The following is a 27,587-nucleotide window of genomic DNA, read 5'->3' on the forward strand; positions in this document are numbered from 1 at the left end:
TACCATAAATCCTCAGGTATAAGCCCACATCTGGTTAAAGCCCACCTGCCATTTTATACCCAATTTTATGTAACAGCCTTTCCTCAGCCAAAGTCCATAGTATGATTTTTACAAATATTACAAAAAAAAACAATATTGGCCTTGAATTAGGCATACAGTGCCAAAAAATTGCCATTTGACAAAAAGTCCCACCCCCAAAAATTTACCAAATTTTGTATTTAGGGGGAGGGATGGGCTTATACTAGGGAACTATGGTAGTTAAAAAAATTAGAGTTCTTGCTAAACTAAGAGTAGGAACTACAAGTAATCTACAATAGTGAACCATACTTCTGCAATATAAAATTTACATACCATAATTTTCATTAAACCCATCTCCGGAGACAGTTATGTATAATTAATGCTAAGTACTTATTGGTATTCTACAAACGTGCCAAATGCCAAATCAGTTCATATAACACAATTCTCATTTGCAAAAGTATATTGGAAATTTAAATACACAAGAAAAATCTCCATTGAACTGATTTCTCCAAAATAAAAACTAAAATTAAAATTGAATTTAAGAGATTTAAAAATTTTCAATCAAAAATTTATTATCATTTAATATTATTTATTCTGGTAATTTAATCCAAAAAAGCATCTATTATACAATTTGTTTTTAGTTTTAGCTTCTATTTGACAAAATTTGCCATTTTGTAAAAAATGTTTCTGTCATCAAATTGATGAATATCAAAGAAAATATGACTTAAGGGAAAAAATGCATTATTCTGAAGTTAATTTATTGCAATTCAAAAATTTCTTGAAAAAATATTAAGCAGAATTGAAAAGTGAATCAATTTTAGATCATTTGTCATACTATTCAATATTGTATATATAATCAATCAAGTTACATCCTCTACTTCATGAATAAATGTATAAGACTTATGCAAAGTCACAATTTCAACCATTGATATGGGAATAAATCACACTTAGAACTACAGTTCCATATTTTAATAACAATTATAATGCAGCCATTACTAGCATCTGTTCTTTTCCAAGTAATCCTTCCATATGCAGATGAAACAACAAATTTATTTTATATTATTTTGTGGCAATATTAATAACAACTGATTATTAAAATGATATAAAATATGAAATAAAATTTTGGTGTAAATTTAATAATAATTTTAGTTCAAATTGCTGTATTCTAGTTGTTATTGTGCTGGGTGAATGTACTACGTAAATCATACAGTAACAGATGACCTGTCCTACATAACTAGTTTTACTATACTGCTTCCAGCAATATAATAAAAATACAATTTGAAAACAAGAGAAAGGCACTGAGGATTTGCGCCAAACCACTTCCAAAGCTGTGACATAGCTGCTTTATTTTTTTTTTATTACGCTTCATCACCGCACAAAGAGAAAAATAAAAGGCAAACACAATAAGACAGAAAAAGAAGGGAAGAGATGAACAGGTGTCAGACACCCCTCTATCTACATCCCCCCATTTGTGGCAAAGACAAGTCAAACCAGTGACTCATCGCAAACATTTTTAGTTATTAAAACAGGGTTAAAAAAAAAGTACAATGAGAACTATAGAATGGTAAAAGAATCATTTAAATCCGACTTTTTGTATATGAAGTTACAAGGGTTTAAAAATACAGCTGTTTAATAAACAATATTTGAGAAATCAGCCTTTAAAATTTATGATTTTGGGAATTTCTCAGGCAGAAACCATCACTAAATCATTAAATTTGGTTGTTTTAACATTGAAAATAGGGAAAATAACAGCTTAGCATGATATATAGAGTACCACAGTCGTGTGGTCACGATGCCAGGTGTCGCCCTCTGTTGTCACCAGACGTTGGTTACTGTTCAATATGCCTAAATGACTTCATAGGTTTTTTGGAATAGGCATTTTAAAATCTAATATTTTACCATCAAAATGTACTAAAAACACAAAAGCTCGCATTTATTGATCACACATTTAATATCACTTAAAATTTACAAAGAAAAAGATACAACATTTTAATAATTACGTTAGAAATTGGGATCAATGGTTTGTCAGTGCAGAAAATGGCATCCGGTTGAACACATTTTGCAACGATAACAACGGAGTAGTATCACGTGGTATCGCGAAGTAACACTGTAGTACTCTATAGATATATAAAAGTTAGTTTAGTTTAGTGCAATAAAATATATTGCAAAAACGTGACCATTCAAGCATGTTTTGGCCATTATCTCTGAAACAGGATTTGCGACAAGTGACTGGTTTGGCTTGTCTTTGCCACATTTCATGAATTTAAACCCTAATACTACTTTTGTAAGGTCTGCCCACTAAATTAATGTATAGTAAAGTGAATCAAATAATCACCAAAATAGGTCAAATAAAAAAAATTCATCACATTTTGTTTTTGAAAAATTTGATACATATATTTTATGATTGTTTACTTTTTAAGCAATATTTTCTCACTATAAAAGTGTTCTCAATGCATATCGTCTTTTGTACAGGTTGGTTTAACTTTGGCTGATTTCGTCAATACCAGGTTCTCATACTAAACTTCAAATGCTCACATCTCTGGATCTAATTATGAAAGCCATTCAAAGACCAAATTTAGGCTAAGTTCAGACACAAGTTATGCTAGCGTAACATTAATCAAACGACAGTATTAACCCACATCACTGGCGTACTGTAATCCATCAACAGACCCCAGATTAGCGTATGCCACTAAGTTACAACAGTCATGCTGAACACCGGCCAGGATTTAACCAATCACAAACGGCCTAGATATAAACAGAAAATAAAATCACAATTACAAGTTTCTGTATTTCACGCAAATACTTATAATGGTATTAAATTAATCGCAAGTCTCAACATCGTCTTGGATAAACATACCCCCGACACTGGATACGATTCTTAACCTGAAGCTTAGAATGCGATCTACCCAAAGTTATGCTATGAACTAAATTTTTTATTTTCCAATCATAATTAATTTTGTGGTTAGACCTCACATATTGAGTTCAATTTGATCATCGTTTTGCCATTATAAATTCACTGTAATACAGCTTTATTATAAATGCACAATATTAGTCAATGATCAGTAATATCAAATTTTTCCCATGCTGACTGAAACTTTACAGGTCAAAGATAATATACAGTGACCGACCCAGTTTCAATTAAAAAAAAAAACTGATTCAAATTTATGTTTGTTTGACACATGGATCCTCAAGGAATATGATGGCAAAATATATAATTAGTAATTTGAAAAATGCATCCATCACTAAATATAAATTACAGCTAGCAAAAGTTATTTATCAAAATTGGTCAAAATATTATCAATGGTGACTACAGGAAGAGATAAACTCCGGACAAGAGCAACAGATGAGGCTGACAAACGACGTCTATCAATGACAACTGCAGCTTAAAAGGTGATTTTTATGAACGCAAGGTGATTTTTATGAACGCGAGATAATGTAGTTAGATTTATCATAGGGTAAAGCGCATAAACACCAAAGTCTCTGTGTGCCAACCTCCGTGAACTAAACCATAAACTATCTTTTGTAAACCTCACTATAGGGAAAAACTAAACAAATCGTCATTGCATTTTATTCTAGCAATTTAATGCACAATACAAGCTGTTTGATGACTCACCAGTGCTTTAATTATGGTATCCAGTCTAATATAAATTTTTTAAAGGTGGAGAACTAGGTTTTGTGTCTTCATCTCTTTCATAGGTCTATTGCAGAAAATGTTTTGACTGTTCAAATGGCAAGCTAATGTGACCAGCTCTGGCAAAACCAGATTTTGCTAATTGAGTTTTTGAAGTTTTTAGATTCTGCACAAATTCTTCTTTAAAACAGTGTTTAGTTGATGGAAATTGGTTGAGTATTACCAAAGTTATTTTTGATATTTAATTCACTGAATATCAGCCATGTAGGTTTTGAGAAAACAGCTTCCAAAATCAATAGTTTATTATTAAGATTTGTATTTTAAATATAATTTTAATATACTTTTCAGTTAAAGTTTTGACTGATATTTTGCAGAAATGTTCTTCAGTATATTCTTTAAAATGAAAAAAAAACCTGAAAATGTTTAAAATTCTGATTCTTAAAGGTTTTGGGTGCTTGTGGGAAATTAGAAACTGCGAAAAACCGACAGGTTTTGCCAGAGCCGGTCATAATTAATGCTCCTTTTACAGTAACAAAACAAAACATGTGAATAGAAGTTCATATAATAGAAACAGACACTGGTGTCTGGTGTAGTAATGTATTAAGGCACATGTTTAGAAGAGGTTAAGTAAAAAAGGAAAAGATTTGAAACATAGGAGTTTAAAATGTGAAGAGCTTCACATTTTAAGCTGTTGGTGATGTTTTCCAAGAAAATATTTTAGAATATTATATGTCAACTTATCTCATTATTTGTACTAAAAACAACATCGTTGCATGATCATGCTACCCTTTAGTATGGGTATCTTCATTAATTCAGATTTATGGCAATACTTTTGGTAAATCAAAGTTGAGAAGTTGTACAGATCTTTGATATTTTTCAGGAAAATATTTTAGAATATTATACAGTACATCAACTTATATCTCATTATTTGTGTTAAATTGTCATCAAATGATCACTGTTCATAAGATGCTACCCCAAAGTTAGTATGGGTACCTTCATTAATTCAAATTTATGGCAATACTTCATTGCTAAATCGAAGTCGTACAGATCTTTATAAATCACAAAATTAGAATTAACATGTCTTTTTCTCAACAACACCATGCATTCATATATTAGGTTCATTTTGGTCAAACTAATAACAAATGTACCATGGTCACTTTGACCGAAAAAATCTAGTGCGTACAAACCTGGGAAACATTTGGTCAATTTAACTAAGATGTGCAGCAAGTTTAACCAAGTAATGTCTATGCTTTATTTGTTCATTTGTATATTGCTTCAAAATAAGAAAGCAAATTTGAAAATTAATTTTTATGACTTTTTGTCATTTTTCATGAGACACTACACCCTCATGTTAAAATTTCAACACATGCTCAAATTTGAGTCACCACTCCAAAAACCAGTTAGGGGATATTGGGCCACCAGTCAGGCAAATTTTGGCACCACCCTTGAGGGCTGCAAGTAAAACTATGGTGAAAAATTTAAGTTTTTAAAATTAAAATTAATTAATTGCAAAACCTTCATACTACTTTGAGACTGATTTATGCTTGGTTACCGTAATTTTTTTTACAGATTTTAGGCGTTGGGCCGTAACAGCAAGGGGTTTTTGCCATCAGACCGCAAGCGGACCGGGAGACACAGTTTTCCCACCTGTATCATAATATTATTCGAACTTTACAGATGTTTACGTATATTCCTAATCGCAAAATCACTATAGAGTTTTTTTTTTTTCAAGATCGGATAAAGATTTAGCGGCACACTTTACGCAAGTGGCATATTGAAATATTCATTGTGATTGAAGCAGTAGCAACATTGACACTACGGATATAAATATTATAATCCAATATAAGTAACTACCCCTTCTCGTGGCTTTTCACAAAACGTAGTATATCAGCTTACCGAATGTCTACATAATTCATTTCACATTCGGTGAAATAAAATGCTGGATAAAAAGAAACAAAAGATAATGTCAACAAGATAGATTAAAAATGTCACCAATCAGGAATTGATGTGTGATGACTTGAAGCGGTGCATTGTAGATTGTACTTTAACAACCACCATTAGGTACAAACCATACTTAGCTTTCCAATATCTATCATAATTATTGCTGCTTTCCCCTGAGCACAAATTGTTGGTTTTGAATAAATCATTAGCAATATAACCTAAATTCATTAAACCCTAAGTATTGTACATTTATTTAAGGTCCATTAATATGATTAACATTTTATGCTAAAATTAATTCAACTATGTAGTACTGCAGGCAATGTATAAAGTACCCTTAGAAAAACCTGACCTGAAAATGCTCAGTGTTTCATACTACTTTAAGATCAAAAGTTATAAATATTTAAGGTTTGTTATTGCAAAATATTCCATATGCATTTCAAAAGCCTGAGGGCTAACACCACAATTATCTAAGTTAAAAATATAAAAATATAAATATAAACATCAAAAAGGCACATGAAACAAAACAAAAACAAATCATTACACCTATAAAAAGTAAATACATATATTGTATATGCCAATAACTTACAGTATTTCATTCTACCTGTGGTGTACATTGTCAAGAGGTTTAAAGCATTCATTAAAACATTCACTGTGTTTGGAGTTGATTCTAGATACACGATACAAGATACAAGATTCTTTTATTGTCACTTATTGAAAACATTCACAAGTAAAATTCTTTTTCCTGATGCTTATACACGTAATAAATATAAATACAAATATAAATAGAGGTTACAAAAGACCAAAAATGGGAAAACAGCACACATAATTATAGCACAAGGTATTGCAATGGGAAATCATCGGTCAAAGTTAGCATTATAGATATAAACTGATTTGTGAGTGAATGAATTTCTTAATCTATTGTATTGCACTTTTTAGGGCATAGGCGGCCAGATCTGTTAGATGTGTATTCATGATGCAAGGGGTGGGAAAGATCTTTAATAATGATGACTAATTTCTTAAGTACAGATTTGTTATAGATGTCATCAAAACTCTCAACTTCGGATCCGATGACTTTACGGGCCGATTTCAAGATCCAGAGGATTTTAATGCAGTTTTGTTTACCATGAAATACAGTTGTTAACTAAAAAACTTTTAAAAAACAGCATTAAAACTTCAGAACTAACATTGAATGACGTAAGTTTACGCAAGAAGAATAAACGTTGATTAGTTTTTTACATAATTGCACAGTATTAGAATTCCAGTTTAGTTTCGAATCGATAACATTACCAAGGTATTTATGTTCATTAACTATATCAATGTCATTTATATATCAATGTCAATGAGATTGGGATTGGGTCTGCTAAACTTATGATTTTGTTGAAGAATTCATTTGAAATGCAGACATATCTTGTGACAGACAGAAAATATAAAAGTTTTTAAAGTGAAAAAAAAACTGTTTAAATCTCAGTAAAATGTCTTAATTGCTCAAAAATTATTGTCCAATTTGCTTAAGAGTTTTCCACAATCTTAATAAGCTCTCATCTTAAGCAAGACAAATACAGACAGACATTTGTCAGAGTCTCAGCACTGTTTTTATCAAATGATAGCGCATATGCCCACCTCCAGGCAACTGATCAAACAAATTGCAAGTCTGCACGTTGCCGATAAAAGCCGGGCATTATGCTACCTCATCAGATACGTTTAATCAAACATTGTCTTTAGACAAATGCCCAGATTTAATAGCAAATTCAAGTTTTTTAATTCCTGGTCAAGATACAAACAAACAGTGCAAAGAGACTTCCATATGCACTATGAACTCTGCAAGTCTCTCGTAAGTTCCCAACCAATTACCAACCATTACCTTTGACCAAGATAAAAATCATGGCATATGCTCTGACGTTAACTTCTAAGAAAATAATACTGATTGCCTTGCATAGCACCGCAGTTACTTCCATTAAAACTGTGAACTATTGCATAAATCAGCTGCAGAACACAGCCATGGTTTATAAAGGGTACTCGTAACAAAGTTTAAATGTTAATAATAAGAGTTAATTCTTGACATTTTGTGGTCTGATACCCAATCATCTGCAAAAGTTCCCTGTACATTCCTTAGAACAAGCTCAGATGTCTGCTATCAAAATGTATTACATTCTACACATGTTTGCACTACTGGAAAATAGCATGTTATACATGGATAATTAATCAACAGTTTGTTCTAGAACGATGAATAAGAAATATCTGAACTGTCTATGATTTGGATCGTTAATGATTAATTGTCGTTAATTTCAACCGAATGCGCTTTAGGATTCATGTTTAATTATCGTTACTGATGATAATTAAATAGAGAATTTAGAGTTATTTGAAAGATGATGCATTACTCGATGCATTTGTATGACCAATTAGATACTAGTAAAGAGGCTGTTGACTGGCTTGACATTTCCTTCTCTCAAACTGACTGGAACCTTGCTTTGCTGAACTTTGTACTATTATTGTAGGGGATCTCTTCCATTGTAACTCTTCATTATTCTTATACTTACTTGAGTCTTCGAGTCTTCCTAAGCTTTACATTTCTTAATGTTTTTATTACACAATATTTTAAACAGATAGCACTCTTACTCCAAACCAAATACTATGAATGTTAACAAATGTGGCAAAGACAAGCCAAATCAGTCACTCATCACAAATCCTGTTTCAGAGAAAATGGCCAAAACATGCTGGAATGTCAAAATTTTTGAAATCTATTTTAATGCACTAAACTAACCATTACATATCTATACATCATGCCATGCTGTTATTTTCCTCATTTTAAATGTTAAAACAACAATTTTTTTAACAATTTTGTGATGGCTTTTGCCTAAGAAATGCCTGAAATCATAACCTTTGAGGGCTGATTTCTCACATATTGTTCATTAAACAGCTGTATGTTCCTGTAACTTCATGGAATGTCAGATTTAAATGATTTTTTTACCATTTTATAGCTTTCATTTTACTCTTTAAAACTTTATTAGTAACTAAAAACAAATTTTTGCGATGAGTGACTGGTTTGGCTTGTCTTTGCCACAAATGATACATTAGGAAGTCTACTGTCGCATCTGCAGACTAGTTACCACATCTGAATACTGGTCATACTGAGACCTTGCAGTAGACCTGTCCATATCTCTGCTGACCACTTAACATATTTGCATATTGGTTCCTATCTGCAGACTTGTTCTTCCATGTGCAGACCACCTCTGTATACCAGTCAGATACCTCTGCAGACATGTCACAACTTCTGCAGATCAGTCAAAACCTTTGCATGCTGGTCCAAACTGATGTAGACATGGTGTTACGCTTGTAAGACCAGGCACTCACACAATACTTGCCCCTACAGAACTGTATGCATCACTACAGAACAGATACCACATCATTCCCACTATTTTGACAATGTTCGTAGACCATTTACCTATCTGCATTCTATTCTATTCTCTGATGATGCTCATACCTGCAAATCATTACCCCACTCCTCATCGAAAAGAATAATTTCTTACCTCAAACGTTATTGTTCCATTGTGATCCATGTCAAAGGAATTAAATACATAGTGTGCATATTGACTAGAATCTGTTGAAAAAAAAAAAAAACTAATTATAAACATAATCGCACTAATGTTAAGATAAATAATAGTTATGCTATCTAAGGTGTGAAATTTAATAAAATAATGTGACTTAAATGGATACCCCAGCTTTGGTGAGCTTAAAAAAAAACATAAAACTGGAATTGAACTTTCAGCTAAGCTGGCACCCCTTGGATATTGTTAGTAAGAAGATTCAAGATTTCGTTATTGTCCAAAAAAAGAGATTTCTGGCTGGAACAATTTCATTTCAATAAATACAAACATATTTAAGAAAAACAGGTTAAAATAATAAAATACTAAACACATAAATATACACAAGACAACAACTAATATTAAGGCCCTACAATTTGATACGCACACACGTGTTTATTTGGGACAATACCACTGATCTCTACTATAATAGCTGGATTGCTCATTGGCCAATCCTTGTACAGAAAAAAGTGAGGTCTCCGACGCCATGTTGGAGGGCCTAACTGACGTAGCAGTTTAGACAAGTTTCTTTTGGTGTTTATTTAAATTATAGTTAAAAATTACGATTCTTGTAATACTATTCAATAACTAAACTTTAACGTAGAAATTTTTTTTCAAACTATCTAACCACTAGACGCGGCTGTTTATGCAGTTTAGAAAAGCGCAAGTGAAGTCACGTTGTTATAGTGACATCGAACCTAACAATGCAATAACTTTGCTTGCGTTTTTTTAAACTGCATAAAAAGCCACATCAAGGTTAGATGATTTGAAAAATAATCATTACGTTAAATTCAAATTTATTATTAGTGTTTTGCAAGCATCCTTATTTTTAATAATAATGTAAACAAATGACAAAAGAAACTTGTCTAAACTGATATGTCACTCAGGCCCTCCAACAAGGCGTCGGTGGCGTCACTAAATCTAGCCAATGAGCAATGCATCTATATTAGAGATCAGCGGACAATATGTGTATTAGTAGGACACACACGCATTTCTGGCCCTGTTCTGATTGGTGGGTTGTTGTAAATTTTGATTGATACTACCGAAAGGTCCATTATTTAATCAATTTAAGAATTTTTCCCCTCAAGTAATAATTGTCTCTAAATCAGAATATCTTAATAGTTTCAATCTGTCTCGCATTGGAAATCATAATTTTTTTGATCATTATAAATGAGAAATTCAATTCGATGTTGGAATTTTTTTTATGTTTTCCCTGAATTTACCACAGGTGATAACTAATATCTAATAAATAATTTTAACAATCACAGTACTGTAACATGTAATACGGTACATAAATAAAATATAATCAATGTATGCTATTTGAGTTCAATAACAATTACTGATTGTGGAAGACAAGTGAAATCATAATGTTATGAATTATTAATATCTTCATCATCCGATTCGCATGAGACTAAATGTTAAACAAGAAGTCATGTCCCCACCAACTTGCTACTGAAATCATCGTCCTTTCACTTGAGGGAATTCAATCCTTGCCAAAAGATGATACAATTGATTCGCAAGAAATTCGCAAAGCTCATCACTACATTGAATAATAAGCTCTGCCCAAAAAACATACGTACAGATCCATGTGTTACAAGCCTCTATGATATATGTTTTGAATATTAAAATTGATGTATGCCAACCTTACTCAGTTGCACCTTCACACGGACACGATGCACGCTTGCTAATTTCTATCTTGCACGCGTCATGTGTACAATTTTTGTTGCATGTGAATCAGGTATAAGATCATATATATTGATTTCAATTTGCATGGGTATCAATGGCATTTCAGGTACGTGTGAAAGATTACTGGGATGCTATTAAACATATCACACAACTTTCAGAGACCAACAAAACACACAGTAAATTTCAATCAGCAAAGTTGGTATTATCTATTAAATTGTCAATCTCCAAAAAACACTTTCATTTCTGCTATAATTATTCTTTAAGAAACATTCCAAAACAATTTTAACATTTTAATGAAGCAATTTCATATATTTATTCTCTATGTTTTCAAAGCATTATGTTATCTGCAAAGTGCTCTTCTATTAAATACAAATGTTTCATAATAACTTTGTTTTCGATAGGCCAAAGGCCTAACAAATAATAAAGGCGAGGTTTCTTTGCAAAAAAGACTGTGTTTAACCAAGGAGGTATACCTCCTTGGTTTAACTAATAAACTTTAAAAATTATATAAGAATTACTATTTCTATATACTGTATTAGATAGTAGTTTAACTTTCAATTAAAAATAAGGATGAGAAAACATTTCATCATTAAAAATATAATTCACTAATACAGTTCCAATATTGTCAGAGATTCCAAATGAGACAAATTTGCGGACATGACTTTTGAAAAATGTTATGGGAGTCGTACCCCTATAGCCCCCTTCACCCCACTCAAGATATATTTTTCCTAAATGCTTGAAAATACATTCAGCATCTGCATTTTTTCCAATTGAACTTTATAAAACCACATATTCACAGTGTTAGTGCAGCTAGTTGCTATACTTTATGATGTTACCATGATATTTAAAGTACTGTAGATGAAGAATTTTTTTGTAAAGAGGCTACACGGGTCACATATTTTATAAGTAGGCATTACACTTATGCACAAGATCTTAAGCGTGAAACAGACCCCAGAGTCTTACGCTGAATGCGTAAGGTATGTATTTTTTGCATAGCAACATTAACAAATATTGAATATAAAAACTAGCAGCTTTTCTTTCATAAAGATACTTTTAAGTATTTTAGTGTTTTGAAATTTTAGTGTTTTGAAATAAAAATGTATACATGCAACTTTTTCTTTATTAAGATTTTGTATACTTTAATTTCATTTTTTATTATAACTTCTGTATATCTTTCATAACATGTAATTAAATGATGTTATTAATTACTTTACTTTTGTACTTTTCATTGTTATATAAATTTGTAAGTACTTGTATTTATGTTAAGTCAAAACGGCCTTGTGAAAATCACAACTTTTGTGATTCAAGTTTTTCTGTTTAAAAATAAAGTTATTGTTATTATTAAGTACAATTTTCAAAGAATTGATTAGATTTTGAAAACTTTTCAAGGTTTTACACTGAATAAACAGGAAAACTGTATGCACATGTATTTATTGTATGAAATATTCAATGAGATAAGATGTTTTTATAGTATAATATAAATATATTTGGCAAGACGTTTTTTAACCTTGTTTCATGAACCTGCTACATGCTAATATTGATTTTTAATAAAAATCATTTTTTTTGCCCATCAGCACCCACAAGCAACCATGAAGAAATTTGCATTTCATTAAAAAAAATTAAATGCTTCATTTTAATATTTCTGTCATGCACACTGCCGCCTCCACAAAATCGCCCAATAAGTAATCTTACAATTAAAAAAATAGTGTACTCATTTATCAAAAATAATGATTACGGTATTTACATAGCAACATCACATTCTTTACAAGCCCGCAATCGGATCATAGGCTGGGATTTAAGGGCGGCATGATCTATTACTTTTTACACGCATTAGAATTTTTCTTTATCAATAAAATAAAAATTATATTTTCGCCTCTGTCTAGATGATTTTTGCTAGATGAGAAAACAAATTCATTTTACATTCTTTCCTACAAACCCCTCCGACAGCCTTCCATAATAAACAAGTCTCAACTAATATAAACATAAATTTCTGACACATTTGATATATTATTTTATCTATCAAAATTGACTTACTATTAAGTTAAGAAATCAAAAACACTTTAAATTGTCATTATACTGCAATCGTAACATCATTATAATATACTTTGCAAGTACCAGCCCTGTAGAAGGTCAAGTTTTTTTCATTCAATGCAGAAAATCTGCATTGCTCACAGCATAATGCAAATCATGCACTACATAGTTACTAAAAAATAATTCATGCATAATTAGTCATTAATAGATCATACATTTAATGAACTTGTGAAATGCAAATAGCTAATGTTCTTTTTAAAGTGAATGATCGCCATAAAGAAACTTGTGTTGCCTTAGGCAAACACAATGATTAGCAATCAGGGTTGGTTAGCCTTTTAATCTCCATGGTTTAGACATCTTTATTCTAAGGTTCATATCTAACCATCACCCATTCCATTCCATGTGTTTTGATAAAAATACAAACCTGAAAATAAACCTATAAAAAAAAATTTAAAAAAATGTAAGTTACTGTACTTTTAAATTAAAGCATGAACAGTGCTCTTTTCAAACATCATACAACTTTGGCTCCTTTGAATGAGAATTGGCTAATAATCAAGTTTATATATTCACATTATACCTCTACATAGTTTTCACAGATCTAGAAATTTCCAATGTAGCTATTTTACCATTATAATACCATATCTCATTTTGCAATATTTTGAATGTAAATCCCCTTTTAATATAAATTTTACCGATTTAGTTTATTATTTTACTATATTTAGGCTCATAGAGCAAGGTTTAATTTATTTCAAAATATTACATCACATTTTATCGCAATCTGTAAAATAATTATATTCTCATTCATATATGCTGTTTATTAACTATGTTTTATTTGTGCAATATCTTGAGCTATTCTTATAGTATTCATAATGTTTGAAAATATTTACAATTTTTGTTTTGTTTATTATGATGTAACAGAAAGACTTAATAAAAGTGGGTTGCCAACACGAAAGAGAAAAAAATATTTATTATACTATTCATAAATCTAAATAGTATACAACAATACAACAACTATATATATATATAATTTATCATGTATTGTTGTATTCATGATAGGATAGGAGTAGGATTGGCATATTTCAGTGTTAATCACACCAAGGATAACCCACTAAGTCCGAAGAATTGTTTCCAGTGGGGTCCTTCTGGTGGTGATTTCGCAGTACACCAGGAGACAATCCACTACTCTTTTCCGAAGAGTGTACTGCGTTCTTCAACATGCACATGGGACATAAATGCACACAGGACCAACGGCTTAAACGTCTCATCCAAAAGACGGTGCGCTATTACAACTTGTATTGCAGCCCTCTAGCTGAAACACAAGGAGAGGCAGCAATGGGAATTGAACAGGTGACCTGGAGATCTCCACGGTTCAGCGCACGCACAGTGGCTACCACCAGATTAGCCGACTGAGCTGCTCTCATACATGGTGTATTTATAATTCATCATGTATTGTAATATATGCAACAATACATGATAATTATAAATACACCAACACGCAAAAAACTTAATTGCTTTATGTGTATGTCTTTTGAAGTCAGTAAATTATTTGATCAATTTAAATACGCAATTTAAGCTTTAATTGAATTATTTTTTGTTTTCCATTATGTACCATTGCCAATATATCTCTAAGAAACAAATATGATTTTTTAATAATGTTTATTGATTTTTTTTTAGACTATAGCAGAGTAATTTCACTACATATGTATAGCTAATTACTTCTCATATAACTCTGAATGTTTAATGACATAATAAATAATATCTACAAAAATTTAGCCTCAGGAGTGAGATCAAAGATATTAATAGTATAAAACAATGTATCGAATACTGATTGCATTTGAATTACTTTGGAAAAACATTGCATGAAATTCGGACAAATTTGAACCTATGACCTAAGTCTGTACTTGCTTTCGACAATATGAATAATGGAACGATATGATTTTGATATTGTGATTACTTTGTTTTTGGTAAAACAATAAATTTCCAAGGAAATTAATACATATATTTATATTTATAATAAAGAATTTGTTTGTTGGCCCATAATATTTATTCAGTGACATTATTACAGTAATATAAGGGGTTTTAACCAGTTTCATTTAAAAAAATATATATTTTGCTAAATTATTAAAATAAAATTTAACTTCTTTCCATTCTTCCCTGATGATTTTTTTTTCACTTTCTTTTTATCTTTCATGGGGAATACCCACCTTTATTCAAACATTTTTACATTATTTCTTCATCTTCTTTTAAAAAAAATCAGAAATAAAAGATAAAGTTATGTATATAAAAAATCTCACCTAAGATATATCTTTTATCTTACATGGATAATAGTCATGATATCATGTACATACAATTTCCTGCTTCATGGTTCTCGAAATTTCCACAATACTTCCACGAAAACTCATATTCATTGAAGTTGTTGGCTATCCAAGCCTTCATGAATATATATTAACTGGTGACTAGAAACAAGGGACATCTGATAAACTACTTGTTATCAGATCAGTGAGTTGTTTACTTTAAAGTAGTAATAATCAATAATAATGAGGGGACAGGGAATTTAATATTAATGTAGGACAATAAAAAATTGACAACAATGGAGTAATATTTAATGTTCATTTTACCTTTGACCTTGAAAATTTTTTTAAAAAATAATGTTTTTAAGGGGGAGAAAGACAGATCCTAGCTATAAATTATTCATCCATTTAATGTTTATATAAAAAATACAGTATTTATGATGGAGTAATAAATGTGAATGATAATGTAAAATTGAAAATTATAGCAAAGAATATATCCTCCTTGCCAATCAACCAATGCCTAAATAATGCAGTCCCCACTGTCTTTCCTGACCCGTAAATCAGTTGGCAGTAAATTTGTAACTTCTCATAGTACCCAGTTGGGCATTATCTGTATGTGAGGTCTCACCACAAAATGTTCCATGTTTGGAAAATTAAAAAAAAATAGTATTTGATATCTTTTAATAGGTGACATTATTATCTTTAATACTGTCATTAAATGGTGTTTCGAGGATATGTAGATCCAAGGATATGAGCAATTAAAATTTTTATGTATAAAAATGTGGTTTTAAGAAAATCAGCCAGAAAGTAATATAAAAGCAAAGAAATAAAAGGCAACCTATCTCAACAAATCTACTAAGAACATTTTGCTACTAATAAATGGACTTGCATTATAATAACATGTAAGCATCTGAGTATTGGAAAATAGTTATAATATAATTTGTAAAAAAAAACATGACTTCAGACATTTTTTTGTAATTTTCTCAATTTAATCTCCCAAAATATGCGACTCGTATATATTGCTTATAAAAGCAATGCAATATTTTAATGAATATTGAAGTGATTTTTCTCAGATTCGGCAGTCTTAAAAATGATTACCCTCTTTATCATTTGCTTGCCGCTTCCTGTACTACTTACCTGTGTTTTCTGAGTAAATATAATTATTCACAAAATAAAGGTACTTTCATAACATTTTTTTTGTCATTATGATTTATTATTACAATTCTTTTTTTATTAAAAGATGGACAAAAATGTGTTTTCTCCTGTTAAACCAATAAAATAGATGGTCGAGTTACTAAGCAACAGCCGAAAACATAACTTGGAAAGACTCTTCTTTGTTGAAAAATGATTTAGTAGAAAAGAAAATCTAAATAAATAAAACAGAAAGCTAAAATGATCTCAGAAAGAAAAATAACCTGCAGTGTTTATATAGAGATGGTTGTGGAGCTTAAATATTTTCATAACTGTATTTACAGGAGAAAAAAAAAATATCGCTGTGTTAATATAGGTGATTGGCTTGTGTTGATACCCTACACATTTCTCGCTGTGTTCGTGTGAGGTGAATGTTTAAATGTCTGTCTCATGTCACACCTTCTAATACTTTAGTTGGCTAATAACATATTGTATAATTTTAAAATCCACTCAATCATGCCAGTGGATGGGTGTCAAAGTGCAGCTACAATACTTTAATAATTTTGATCTATATGCATTTTGAATTTTGAAATTTAAGCCAAAAAAAGATGTGCAAGTATAAGACCAGGCTGTTTTACATGTATTATATGATATTATATATTATACAAATTTGCGCTAAAAATTTGGAATGATCCACCAAAGAGAATTTAAAACATCAAGTTTATACATTTATTCAATGTATTATTCTTCACTAAAACAGAAACTAACTTCATTATGGGTTGTTAAATTTATTTGTAATTCCACACCTCAGAGTAATCCTATGAACAATGGCAATATTTAATTATAAATAATAATAATAATATTAATATGTAATACATGTATATATATATTTATCTATTTGTAAATATTACTTTAATAACTTCATAAGAAAAGCATTTTGTTTTTTACAGACTTTATTTGCTTACTTTGGGCAGACCATTTTCGATATCAAAAATTAGAAAATATAGGTATTTATTCTCAAATTTCATAATATAGTAATTTTTAACATATGTTATTGATATTAAAATAAAAACACAGAATTTAAACACAAATAATTGATAAAATTATATTCTTTGTATAAATGAAATGCATAAGTAGGTATTTAAAAGCATACTATAAAATTTAAAGAAAAAAAAACCTCGAAAATTTAAATTAAGAACATTTAATAATTTTAAAATATATAAAAAATATATTAGTACTGGTGATATGGTTATAAAATCTTATTGCATTTCAGCCAATCTGATACAAATAATTAAAAAGTACAGATGAGGACACTTTTTGGTTCTAATTTTCAATTGAAAAATAATACTGTAACTATTAAAATGTAAGCAATATTGAATTTTATTCATAAATTGACTAAATCAGCTCAATACAGAAAAATGTATATGTTTACGTGAGGACAGGTGTGGAGGATGTATTTTCTACTGAATAAATTTCTGAAAATGTCAAAGTATACATAGACACCTCAGGGGATAAAATACAATGTGTAATTTTAGGGTCTCTAAGCAAAGACATATCAATGTCTTATCATCTTAAACTTTAAAGATGAATATGAAATGTTAATATCATGCTGTACAACACGTTATATAAGAATTGAGTCTAGGAAAAAAAAAACTAATAATGAATTAAAAAAAAGTTTCGAAGGTTTGCTTGCGAATTGACAATAATTAATTAATTACAGAATAATACATGTGGCATATGCTAAAAATCTCAACTGATGGTATTTGGTTCTGATAAAAAAACAAATGACTTAATATGCCCCAACGTTTCAGTTATTATACTCTTGTTTCCAGAATTACCATACATACGTATACTTTAACTGTCTTCAGACCAGGGATGTAGTTATAGTGGGCGGGGCCACCCAGCCTTGAAGTATTCCACAGAGTCTAAAGATAATTTCATGGTCTTCCACCCACCCTTATTAACCTACTTTTCCATCCTTAAAATCCACTCGTATTATTTAGAGTTTACCAATGTTATCACACACACATCCTCAAAATATCTATCCCCATCCTTTGTTTTCATTAGCTACAACCCTGTCAGAATAACTGTCAAGGTGAGAGAAGCTGAATAGGTTGGTGGTATATGCTTGCCTTCCAATCCCAGAGTCCTGGGTTCAATTCCTGTCATAGAAACAGGATTTTTCCTCATGACCAAAACAACTCCACTCTCTAAGCCGCATGATGAGACTTGGTTTATGTAGAGCATCTTGTTTATATATTTTGTGAAGAGATTGCCACTTAGTAAAGTAATTAGGTTCGCTATTGGTATATCCTTGGCCCTGAGCCTGACCTAAAAATTAGATAATTAAAATAATTAAATAAAAGGGAAATGGAATATATATGTCCCAGGATATTGAAGACAAGAGAAGAATCAGTAGGAAAATTAAAATTAGTATGAAATACTTCTACAATAGGAAATAACGAAAAAAAAACCACTCTCCTCTGTGGCGTAATGTCTGTCTGCTCTCGGGGCAAAGTCCCTGACCCCCAGACAAAAGGAATTCTAGCCTAAACCCAGTGTTTTTTATTGATTGAATGGTGCCTTAGAAATAAATCTAAATGAAACGATTGCTGGATTGTTGGATTGTTGGAAATACCCAAAAATATCAAATGAATGACAATGTAAAAAAATTGGCGATTTAAGCAAATATGCTATGCAACAAAAAGTTGATTCTATGGTTAAATAGTCCCATAATATATATAGCCTATGACATTGTCTAAAATGCAGTGTTTACACTGACTAGTAGGGAGATTATCTACTCCTCAGTCACTTTGTGAGTGAAAACATTTTACTGATATGTGGCCCCAACATTTTCTCATCCTTGATCCCATGACTCGTCATTCACCAGTGACTCCTTTCTATCACAACCCTGCAATATTGTACAGCCTCGATATCAGGAACATTCTGGAAATTGATGCATGATTCAAATAATATCTCTGGATTTAATAAATATAGGCCAAAAGTATTCAGACATTTCCCATTAAGAGTATTGGCTTCACTGACTCTATCTATGCACAGCAATCTCCCATCCTGCCATACAGTACTGGCCATCACACACAAGGTAAACAGAATGAACCAATACTAGACACATCCTCGGGCTAAGTTACATGAAATAAATGAAAATTTACCTCACACACAATCGTCACATGTTGTCGTTAGAGACGCAGATGTTTATTCAAGCCGGAGATAAAAGAAATATTTATTAAACATTCACAATCATATTGCCCTGACTTAATCATATCCATCAGTTTAAAAATAGACAAGATAAAGGGGGTAAAAATCATTAGGACTGCAAGTTCTAATACTAAGAAAAACTAGTGCAAATATTAGTGTTGAAACCAACCCTTTGTAAGGCAACATTCATGCAAGGATGAATAATAAACGTCAAATTTTCACATAAACTAATACGTAATCAAACATGATAAAAAATGAATTTCTAAAGCTAGTCTTTGATATATTGCACAAATGAATTTCTAAGAAACTGAAGTGGTGTTACTCAGGAATAGCTACTAAGATATAGATTTTTTAATGTTTAAAACTTCTGGTAAGTCCCATACAATACGTATAAAAATTATCCATGACATAGAAAATATTCAGGTCAAATCTTTTTCAACTTTAAGACAATCCCAGGAGCTTATTCAAATAGAAGACACTTCATTGCACTACCTAAACCAAGATAAAAAAACAAAACAAAAAAAACAAGCAAAGTACATGCATGATTTCATGTTAGAGAAATAAAGGACTAAAACACGAAATACTGTAAATCCTTAAATAAACGCTGCGGACCTTATAAAAATTGTTGGAGGCTTCCGTGCATCACTTATTCGAGAGCAGCGTTAATTGTATATTACAATGAACAGTAAAGACAAAAAGAAGAAAGGTTAGACTGGGTATGTCTGAGCATTGAGAAAACAGTCTTTATTATACTTATTCTAGTATGTAAATGTGTTATACTGCCTTGCGCATGGAGGATTTATTTTATGTACAAAGGCCATCCATACCTATTAGTAGTAGTTCGGTAGGACTACCGTAGGCCATACAGCATCACAAATGAACATTTATAAAGATATGCTCTTGTCTTTATTATGTTATTTATTCATTTGAACACTGTATTTAAAACCCTGTTTCTCCAAGTGTTTCATTACACACAGGGTAACACATACTCTCGCTGTGCTTATTCAAGATATAGCTTAGTACAAAATCATGTTTGGTGCGGCACAAACAAAAACTCATTCAAACGATGAAAATCAAACAGAAACTACATAGTCAAAAGGCAAGAATTAGACGCATTAAAGCTCAAACCCTCTTTCAATCGACAGATCCTCAAACCGTGAGCTTAAAAATTTATGCCAATTTTTTGAGTTATTTGCCATGATTTATTTGCAGAAGACGTCATAGACGTCAAAATGTCCATATCAACATCATATCCAAATCTCCATCACGTCAGCCTGAAAAATCCAATGACATGATGTTTAATCTAGGTCATATCGAAAGTAGAAAGAAAATATACCGAATTCAACCTGTATAAGGGTAAGCCCACTTATAAAGCGAGCTAATTTTCGGTGTCTGCATTAAAGTGCAAAGTAAAGATGTTTAGCCGGATATGGTAGATCATCATGGATTAGAGGAGCTCTAAGTAACCGATTATAAGTCACAAAACATATCTAGATCTTCATCTATTTTTCCAAACAGAATTAATTCAATTCCTATGCATTGGTAAATTTGCTGTGCCAATAAATTTTTCTTTGAGATATAAAAAACAGGGTAATGGTTTGACCCAATTGGCATAGAAAAAATAAAATTATTTTATTGTTTATTCAATTGAACATACACTTTTGTTTCAGTGGCACACAACATTTCGGTGCGTTCAATGAGAAAGAAAAACAACTAAATTATAAAAGAAACTAAAAGTTATACAAAAACAATTAGTAAAGACATGCATGCTTTATAAAATTAATGTACTTGACAGATGATGTTAATGACCTCGCTGTCAAACATGGAGAGGATTACGGATTCTACTTTTAATGATGAATCTCATTAATGAAAATGAATTACATAAGTATGCCAAGGCCATTGCAAATTTAAGGGGCAAAACCAAATTTCTAAAGGTTTGTTGGTTTTGTAATTTTAAAGAATCTACATAAGTGATTTTGAGATATATATCGTTCATGGTTGAGACCTGGTGTACAAAACCATTACACAAAAATATACCTATTTAAAAAAAATATAGGCAGAATATTTTACAGAAAATAATATTGCACCTATAACTGATAAAAATGTTTTTACTAGATCACAAAAAGCTTCATTTATAACACAATTTACAAGGAAAAAATTAACCTAATGGAAAAACATAATGAATACCAAGATAATAAGTGCGATTAATAGAATATATAAAGATTTAAGTAACATCTGATAAACAGATACTACCGGTAAGTTAATATGGATTTAGATCTCACAGTGAAGCAGAATACACGATTATGTGAGACAGTCATGTAAATAGGCAGAGAGCAAGCAGGAAATGCAATTACAGAGAAAGGCTTCAAGAAATTGGAGTAAATTTGATATGATACTTAAACTAGATTTATACTCCATATTTCACTGCCATTATGTCCACAATAATTTGTAAATAACAACTCATGGGGAATGTTTGATATGTCGGTTTTCAGTGCATATTCTCTAATAAACTGTTAATTTTAATTGGACATACATTTATTTTTCTTCATAGGTAACAGATGCATGTATAATACTTAAGCCATCCACAATCTGTGGTGGCTGTCATTGAACAACATGATTCCACAGATTCATTTATTTACCATATTTTTAATTGGCGAACCCTTGAAAAAATTACCAATACTTGAATATAAATCTAATATAAATTTTAAACAGCATAACAGAGAACGAAATGCGACAACGCAAGCGTAACAAATCATTTTCAAAAGTGATCTGCTCAGATTGAAAATGGCAATCAGCAGACGACATCATCAAGCTTTCACAGACAACGGAGATAGAATCATTGGCCGACATTTGTACGACCATCATACAATGCAGTATATGCCTGACTTTATTCTTTTCATTGACCCTATTGACCTAGATTATTATGGATGTAGGACAAGTCTACATATCAGCTAGCACACTTAATTTGTATATTGTATTTCATTGGAATTTGATAACATATTTATCTTTAAATAAGAAATTTAATGTCTACAACAGTATATTTTTAATCAATAAATCAATAAAAAGAATATAAAGATATATTAAACTTTCATTTTGACATTTTGGTGAAAAATCATCTAAATCTAAATTATCCTTTGAATTATATATCATATTTATCTTTAAATAAGAAATTTAATGCATACCACAGTCAGTATAGTTTGAATTAAACTAGCACAATATAAAATTACAGTATTTGTTTGGTGATAATAATTATGTCCTTTTCATATACATTGGGATTTAACAACATATTTATCTCTAAATAAGAAATTTAATGTACACAATAGTCAGTATAGTTATAATTAATAAAAAGAATAAAATAAATAAAGATGAACTAAAATTTTCATTTGGCACAATATAAAATTAAAGTATTTTTTGGGTCAAAAATCATCTAAATAAAATTAATGTCCTTTTCATTTATGTAAAGCACATTGGAACCTTTGCATTGCTAAGATAATGTAGTCTAGATTTAAAAAAAAGATCTAGAACACTGATGAACAAAATCTGATTAATGCTCTACTCTGAATATATAATACATTTTTCCTATTCAGAATGTAATTAAGCATAATATAGAAAACCCATAACTCAGAACAATGACTCAAATCTTTGAAAAGTTTAAAATAGAATTGAAATGAATTATATTTCCGAATATGGCTTCCAGGAAAACGCCTAAAATTTGCATGCATAAATGATAATTTTACTGAAGAGCGGATATCACGGGTGTAAGTTGGGGGTGCAGAAGGCATCTCATACCCCCCTCCCCCATGGTAGCAAATCAGTTTCATGTGTAAAGTGTGTTTATACTAAAACTAACCATTAAGTTTTAATTCGAATAGGATTCATTTTCAATTTTCACACTCCCTCAGACCAAAAAGTCAGCCTATAGCCCTGGATAGAATCTATCATTCGAATTAGGATCTCATTTAAGATGGTTGGCTTCCAGTGCCCTTACTTGGCCCTTTGATGTGAAGTGTCAACTAAGGCCCATAGCCCGAGTAATAATACAGTTGGGGGTTTCGTGATAGTCATCATCATATTTTAAATGTCGCAAAGATGTCAACAACAGTAATTGTCTACAAGTTAATATATGGATGACATCTCCTTTGTATAAAAAGCGATAAGCAGCCCACAAAATATTAGCTCAGCAGGCATTTATTTACTTCTGTTATATTCTGAAAACAAGTGAATAATACATATAAAAGAATACAAATAATATAAAAACAAGTAAAACAAACACCTTAACTAATGCAAAATTGAATTTCCAATCTTGTGTTAATGCACTCTAGATCCGTAAAGTGAGAACAACCTTGTATATCCTGGTACTAGAGGAACTTTCCAAGCACACTTTCCCTTGAGTACTCTCCCTTTCCTCTCTAAGCCCCCAGAAGCTCCGATCGTTTAGCTTTACACAATTTTAGGTACTAATTTACGTTTTCAGTTTTTGTTATGAATAACTAACAGTATACACAATTGATATGAACACAATAATCAATCATTGTTGCTTTTAACACCTTTATTGAGGGACTCACTAGCTGTTTAAGTTTCCTAATAAACATTAAACAGCCCTGGGCCCCAGTAATTTGCACTTGCTGCCCATACCTATGCCTCTGCCCAACACTTGCAAATATACACCTATGAGTCCGGGGTTAAGAACAAGGGTCTAATTTGTATCAAACTAAAACGGTAGATATATGTCAAAAACTAAGAATAAGAACAAGCATTGAAAATGCCAACTAATATAAAAAGCATACTCAATATTTATGTTGAAGGTTAATGCATATACAAATAATCATAAGAATTATTGTATGCATTTTACAGTGTTATAATACTTTACCAGTTGATCTTTATAATGTATATATTCGTCAAATTGACTACTACAAACATTCTTTACATCATGTATTAAAGTTTACTATTATTTGTCTGGCTATTTTAAACCTTAACCTTTGACATCATCCACAAGTCCACTACGAAATGAATCAAGACGGCTTATTAAGTCTTTTTTTTTCTTCAAATACCCTTCACCATCACAGCATGGACAGGCCTTTTCTACCTTTATCAGACAGGTATTAGGCCTACTACTGTGATAAACAACAATATTTGTCAAATAAGAAAAAAAAAATATTTAAAATGTTTAAACATACCTCCTTGTGGAAAAAACTGGGAATATATGGACTTGAAGGTCTCTTCATTCACAACTCCTGTAGGACATTCCTTATAGAAAGAAAAAAATTAGATTTTAGAATGATGTTTTAATTTGAATGAGTGCAATGCATTATATACATTAATAATAGGTTGTTGAAAAAAATGTGGCTATTTTTTTTTTCTAATTGCTCACTCAATCTGTCCCTTTGTGAGATGCAAATGTAAACAATTTTTTGTAAACATAATGAGTAAACATGACATCCATTAAAACAAAACTATTTCTAGTGGGGTGCTTCTGGTGGTGATTGGGCAGTACACCAGGAGACAATCCCCTACTCTTTTCCGAAGAGTGTACTGCATTCTTTAACATGCAAATGGACCATAATGCACACGGGACCAATGGCTTAGACGTCTCATCCAAAAGACCGTGTACTATCCTAACTTGCATTGAGCCCTATACTGAAATACACAGACAGCAATGATTAGAATGGAACCAGGGGCCAAGAGATCTCTATGGTTCAGCGCACACATTGGCTACCACCAATATTGCAGACTTTTAACCAAAAAACATAATTGCACTGCATGTGGGCTATGCAATATTGGCCGGCCTTAATGTAACTGTGACAAACCATTGTTTTGATTTAGATCTCCATTTTGATTGCTCTACCAATTAAGCTACTAAATGAGGCGAAGTCATTATATTTCCTTTAGATCGTCATTTTTGATTGCTCTACCAACTACTGTGCAAAGAACACGCTACAGCTACTCTCAACTCAATCACCGATCGTTCATTGCTCTACCGAAGCCATCTACAAGACCAAGTAACAGATAAAGCGTATCTGTGTACTTCATCACAATTACACGATTAGGTCAGTGTAGACTATATGGACACCCGTGGTGCAACTATCTTTTAGTGGAAGCCAGATTGCAAGAATAAAAATGAACTGTTTGCCAAATAATATAGTTGAATTCATTTCAAGCCAATCTTAAACATCATTTCCCCAGAAATTTATCATAAGCCAGAACCCATAAATAGGTCTAAGTCCAAAATGACTTTTCCATCAGTATCGTGGTTACATTCTTCCAAAAAAGTCACTTGTCGGATTACTGATAAATTATTATGAAAACTAGGAAAAATTGGCCCAAAAATCTTCATCCTGTCCCATCTGTCTGAAATTCCACATCGAATTACAGACAATCAACCATAAAGACGATCGGGCACATTTTCAGGATGGTCGGACCCAATTTTAAAGTGGGCCTGATTGTCCAGAAAAGTGACGCATGATTCTTCATCCTGTTTGTTTGAAATTCCACAGATGTATCTGCGCTTTTGAGCAACTTATACTTATTATATCTTGCACTCAAGGCAAATTATTAGGTGCTACGGAAATTTTTCATTTACTACGGAAATCTGAAGACACAGACTACGGAAAAGCATTTTATGAACTTGAAAAGTCTCCCTTTCCTCACAAACGTAACCCAATTACTTTGCCTAAGGCGCGATCTACAAATTATCCCCAACGACAGAAACGCGTCTGGGAAAACCATGTATTACAAACGCGTCTGGGAAAGCGATCGTCTAATTATCGTGCCTCATGAATATTAATAAGCTAGTCGGAATATGTCCCAGACGCGTCTAAACGGGTTTGTGCTGTTGAACGCGTTTGCCATTGTTTCTATTGTTTTGGGCGACAAACGCGTCTGTGTCGTTAGACCAGGCCCTGGTTGAACTACCGTTTTTGCACAATTTAAAATACTGAACAAGTTTTACTTTGAAATGAACCAAGTTCAAAGTTTAAAGGCTGCATAGTCCTAATAGTTAAATTAAGTGGTAATGACGATAATGGCAGGATGTGTATAAGAGACAGGCGCTAGCCACTGTTTAGCCAATGCACTCAGATTGATCAAACATTTCTTCTTCTAGCACAGCGTCGCTAAGAAGCTGACGACGAACGAAAAAACATTTATCAACTCCCTGCACACATATCACATGGGAACACAAATGATCTATACATGGAGGAAAAAACTTTCCTCCTTGGTCTACAGAAATTCCCTTTGAGTGCCGCTCTGACAGAAGTGGGTCAGTTGAGATGCTAACAATAGGACGTTCGATGGAGTGCCTGGATGCCAGTTTAAAGTATGGCCTTGTCTGCCTGCCGGGCGGAGACTTCTGTACAGTTTTTTTTAATCTTGCATAAATCTTGTTTTGTATTTTATATATTTTTATTGGTTAAGCCTACTGTTATTTTATGTGTGGAAGCTGTTTATTGGCTTATGTTAAATAAAAATAATATTGAGTGTTAAAGGCCTATGTTAATGTCAAAATATAAATAAAACATACAAGTGAATGTTCGTGTACCGTTGTATTTCATTAATAGGCCTAATTAAGTGCTAATTCTTAACTGACCCAAACAAACATTTAGTGTACAGAAAACAGTATTCAATTCTTATATTCGGACATTTATTTATCCATCGACAAAAAATACAAATATATGCTGTATACACATGCTACAGGCCGCTTTAAATACATGAGTCTAGGATTCGGGGCTAGATTCTGATAGATAAAAGTTAAACTATGATAGCAACAACTATCTCCCACCGGACACCATCCCGGTATAATATAAGTTAAGTTGAAGGAAATGAAATAAAAATTTACACTGTTTTAATATTTGCCTCGTGATTTTTTGTCGGAGACATCGTATCCCCTTCTGCCAAATCCTGCCGCTACCGGTCCCGCTCCTGTCTCTTATACACATCTAGATGTGTATAAGAGACAGGGGTTAGGCCAAGTGAGATAGGCTGAAACAAACACTATTCCATTGAAAGTTTATAGTTTTTCGGAAAAGTACTCGAAATATGGTGGAAAGTCAAAAATTTGCACTA

At 31.6% G+C, this 27,587-nt stretch overlaps 1 protein-coding gene across 1 annotated transcript in view; it reads right to left on the bottom strand.

Annotated features, from left to right (window-relative positions):
• The window catches only part of LOC117102589 (Kv channel-interacting protein 2-like), a 59,791-nt gene that overhangs the window by 10,048 nt on the left and 22,156 nt on the right, over positions 1-27,587 (bottom strand). Inside the window, exons 3-4 of the mRNA XM_033242915.1 lie at positions 24,704-24,773; positions 9,118-9,188 (exon numbers count right to left, since the gene is read on the bottom strand). Coding sequence (XP_033098806.1) covers positions 9,118-9,188; positions 24,704-24,773 — 141 coding nt within the window. The remainder of the gene's footprint in view (positions 1-9,117; positions 9,189-24,703; positions 24,774-27,587) is intronic.

This window comes from Anneissia japonica, unplaced genomic scaffold (assembly GCF_011630105.1).
Source record: "Anneissia japonica isolate Jap-2015-1 unplaced genomic scaffold, ASM1163010v1 scaffold1489_len2284818_cov182, whole genome shotgun sequence".
Classification (NCBI taxonomy): domain Eukaryota; kingdom Metazoa; phylum Echinodermata; class Crinoidea; order Comatulida; family Comatulidae; genus Anneissia; species Anneissia japonica.